Genomic DNA, 4,190 nt, shown 5'->3' with positions numbered 1-4,190 from the left:
CCTTCACTCAATGTGTTTGGAATCCTAAAACTGGCTCAGGTCTGGAAACTGAGTGAGGGAGTGTGATTTTTTGAGGACTGGCCTACCACCTGATCAGGAAAGCTAAATTATGAAAAATAAGTTTCTTAGCACAGAAGAGACATAGCGTCACAGATTCCTATGTGCAATAGGCATAGGAAAAGGACGAGGAGGAAACAGAGTAAACTTTTAGCCATACCTACCGCTCAGTGGTGGTACTGTGGATGGTTTTAATTTTCTTCTTTGTGCTTTTCTGTGTATTTCATATTTTTGTACCACAGCAGATGTACTCCGCCTTGCCAGAGATCACATGTGGGTATGTGTGTTTTCTCTGCTCTAGGGAGAGGCTGCAAAAAATCGTCTCGGTGTAGCTGTTAAGTGGTTGGCAGCTCTCTATTCTCCAAAGGCTGGGTGTGGGCATGTGGCATCACTGAAGAAGTCTCCCGAGGAAAGACTCCTTTTGAATCATTGAAGGTGGCCTCTCCCAGAGGAGGGGGGAAGGGGCCACACTGTCTGGGGAAAGGGGCTTTAACCAGCCTCTTTGTCCTAAAGGGGAACATAAACTTGCCATACAAGACAGTAATTTTACTCCTAGGTATTTACTCAACAGAAATGAACACCTATGTCTACATCAAGACTTGTACATGAAGCCTCATAGCAGCTTTGTTCAGTTTGTATAGCCTCAAACTGGACACAACCCAAATATCCATTAACAAGTGAATGAATCAACAAATTGTGGTATAACCTTACAATGGACTACTACTCAGCCATAAAAAAGAATGGACCATCAGTGCACCCAACATGGATGAACCTCAAAATAATGATGTTAAGTGAAAAAAGTCAGAAAAGAGAGTGCATAGTGTTTGATTCCATCTATATAAGACTCCCTAAAAATGCAAAGTAATCTGTAGTGACACAAAGCAGATCAGAGATTGCTTGGGGATGTAGGGGTGGGAAATGGGAGGGAGGGAGCATGAAGGTGTATGGGAAAGTTGTGGGGATGATTAGAAAAAAATTTAAGTTTCACGGGGGTAAGGGGACATTCTGAGCAATGACAAGACCTCCAGTGAGGAACTATTGAGGCTGGATGGCATCATGGAATTCCCCAAATTCCAGGAGAAGGAACTGTCCTACGTATCCCTAACTTCAGGTGTGGGGCAATGATGGCATCTTCTCTTGGTTCATCTCCTCTTTTTTCCAGTGTTTCTCAACCTTTATTTTTTAAGTTATAGCTCCTCCAAAGAGACTTTTTAGGTATTTTTTCCTAATTGTCCTCCCCATAAAAATTTAATACCGCAGATATATTGCATATCTGTTTATGTACTATGGTCCTCTGAGGGCCACAAATCATTGTAATATCTAAGATTTTTTCAGGCTCCAAGAACCAATTTCCACCCCTTTGGGGGCAATATTGCCCCTGTTGAGAATGTATGCCTATTCCTTTAAGAAAAAAATTAAAGCAGGCAGGGAAAAAGCAGTATTACAATTTAAATGATCTGATTTGTTTCTTTGACAGAAATGCAGCAACACACATAACTGTGAAAAATGTCTCCCCAGCACTATGCATTAATGTGGGTTAATGAAAACGGGCGGCTGAAATGAGGAGAGGGGGGTTTGGAAGGCAGCCTGCTTTCAGCCAGAGCAGAGACGTGGTGGAGTCTTTCATGTGCGACTAGAGCCCTCTGCTGGCCATTTCGGGAACATACCCCAGTAAATTAAGCGTAGCCCACTCATTTACCTGCTGTTTTCCCAGCATTCATAGGCGTGGGTTTGATAACCAAGGCTCAGCAAGGCTTAATAACCAAGTCAGAACGGCACTGCGGTGGCAAAACTGGCATTCCAAGTCACGTTTGTCCAAATCCAAAGCCCATAATTTCCTCCTTATTTGAGGTTGAGGTCACTTATTCACCTGTAGCTGTTCAATTGCTCCAGCATCAATTGTTGAAAAGTCTATCCTTCCTTCATTGCATTTCTCCCGCGTCTTTGTAAAAATCAGTTGGGCATGTTTATGTGTGTCTATTTCTGGGTTCTCCATTATATTCCATTGACATATATGCCTATCCATCCACTGATACCACAGTCTTGATTATTGTAACTATATTGTAAATCTTTACATCAGTAGACAGATCTTTCCATTTTATTCTTATTTTCAAAAATTGTTTTAGCTACTATAGTTCCTTTCTCTTTCCATTTAAAGTTTAGAATAATCTTGCTTATATCTACAAAAACATTCTTGCTGGGATTTTGATAGGAACTGCATTAAATCTTTATATCAATACAGGGAGAATTGGCATCTTCTTTACTGTGCTGGGTTTTCCAATCCATGAACAAGGTCTGTTTACCCACTTTTAAAGATCCTCTTCAATCAGCATTTTGTAGTTCTTGGCATGCAGGTTTGGACATATTTCGTTAGGTTTACACCTAACTATATAAGTTTTGAGCAATTAAAAATGATACTGTATTTTAAATTTTGGTGCCCATGTGTTCATTGCTGGCATATAGAAATACAATTGAATTTGGTATGTTTACCTTGTATCCTATGACCCTATTGAAGTTACTTATTAGTTCTAGGTTTTTCTGGTTTTGATTTTTTTTTGTTTTGCAGATTCCTTGGGATTTTCTACTTGGACAATCATGTCATTGTAAATAAGGATGCTTTTATTCTTTTCTGGTCTGTATGCTTTTTATTTCCTTTTCTTCCCCTATTGCAGTGGCTAGAACTTCCAGCACTGTTGAATAAGAGTGGTGAAAGCAGTTATCATTGTCTTGTTCCTGATTCCAGGGGGTGGAAGCGTCCAGTCTTTCACCATTAAGTATAATGCTAGCTATAGTTTTTTTTATAGATGCTCTTTATCAAATTCCCCTCTATTTCTATTTTCTGAGAGTTTTGTTGTAAATTTCAAATACATTTTTGTCAAATACTTTTTCTTCATTGGTTGATATAATGTGCTATTTCTTTTTTAGTTTGTTAATATGGTAGATTGCATCCCTGTAATAAACTCCATGGTATAAAATTCTTTTCATATATTCGTATGTCTTTTCATATAATTAATACATACTTCAGTTCGTTGATTTTTTTTTTTACAAGAGAACAAATTCACACTTTTATTTTCTTTTCAATAAGTTTAAATCCTTGAGGGGTACAGCATCACACGGATCCTGTGTCCAATGGCCTTAGCAGGAAGATTGCTTCGGAATTTGGCACGAACCATGCCACTGTTTCCATGAGCATGAGTTACCTTTCCCCAGATTACTCTGGTTTTGTTCGGTTTTCCACCAGGAGTTACTGTGTTGTTCTTTGCTTTGTACACATAAGCACATCTCTTGCCCAGATAGAATTCAGTTTCATCTCGAGCATAAACACCTTCAGTTTTAAGAAGAGCTGTGTGTTCCCTCTGGTTCCGTAGACCCCTCTTATAGCCAGCAAAAATGGCCTTGGACCACAGCCTTCCAGACATATTTATCGTTTTGGAAGTCCTGTTCCCAGCAGGCCTCCACAGTCTCCAAGATGGCTGAAAGAGAGCCAGTTCGTTGATATTTTGTTAAGGATTTGCACATCTAATTTTCATGAGGAATACTGGTCTGTATTTTTCCTTTTTTTTTTTTTTTTTTTTTTGTACCCTATTTAAAATTTTGAGGGGAGCCGGTATCAGTGAATACTAACTTCATAAGTTTAACAGGAAAGTGTTTTCTCCTCTTGATTTTCTAGAACAAAGTGTGTAGAACTGGTATTATTTCTGCTTTAAACATTTGGTAGAATTCTCTAGTGAGACCATCTGGGCCTGGAGATTTCCTTTTTAGGGATTTTAAAACTGTAAATTAAATTTCTTTAATTCTATTTCATATTGGATGAGTTGTAATGGTTTGTATTTTTGGAGGAATTGGTCCATTTAACCTAAGTTGTCAAATTTCTGCATATAAAGTTGTTCGCAGATCCTCCTATTATCATTTTGATGTCTTCAGGGTCTGTCGTGATATGCTCCATTTCATAACTGGTATTAGTAATTTATGTCTTATCTTTCTGTTAGTCTTTCTAGAGGCTTTTCCAACATGCCACACTGCCTAAACTCCAGAAGTACATTTTAGTAACCATCTTTGAATTCTTCAGAGCACTCAGCCTGATGACATGCCCTTAACTGACCTCAGGAAATCAATGTTGAATTAAAATTGAT

At 38.6% G+C, this 4,190-nt stretch overlaps 1 protein-coding gene across 1 annotated transcript; it reads right to left on the bottom strand.

Moving 5' to 3' along the window:
* Nucleotides 1–3,109: 3,109 nt before the first annotated feature.
* LOC116147371 (large ribosomal subunit protein eL33) lies at nt 3,110–3,553 on the bottom strand. Its single transcript, XM_031433696.2, has one exon. It carries the CDS (start codon nt 3,474–3,476, stop codon nt 3,144–3,146), a length of 333 nt encoding a protein of 110 aa, XP_031289556.1. The 5' UTR covers nt 3,477–3,553; the 3' UTR covers nt 3,110–3,143.
* Nucleotides 3,554–4,190: the final 637 nt, after the last annotated feature.

The sequence above is a fragment of the Camelus dromedarius genome, chromosome 18, assembly GCF_036321535.1.
Source record: "Camelus dromedarius isolate mCamDro1 chromosome 18, mCamDro1.pat, whole genome shotgun sequence".
NCBI classification, from domain to species: Eukaryota; Metazoa; Chordata; class Mammalia; order Artiodactyla; family Camelidae; genus Camelus; species Camelus dromedarius.
Note: the sequence above shows the minus strand (reverse complement) of the source record. Positions and strands in the feature narration are given on the sequence as shown.

Excerpts from the sequence above, each read along its gene's own strand:
- LOC116147371 (XM_031433696.2), bottom strand. The coding sequence starts at position 3,476 with ATGTCTGGAAGGCTGTGGTCCAAGGCCATTTTTGCTGGCTATAAGAGG.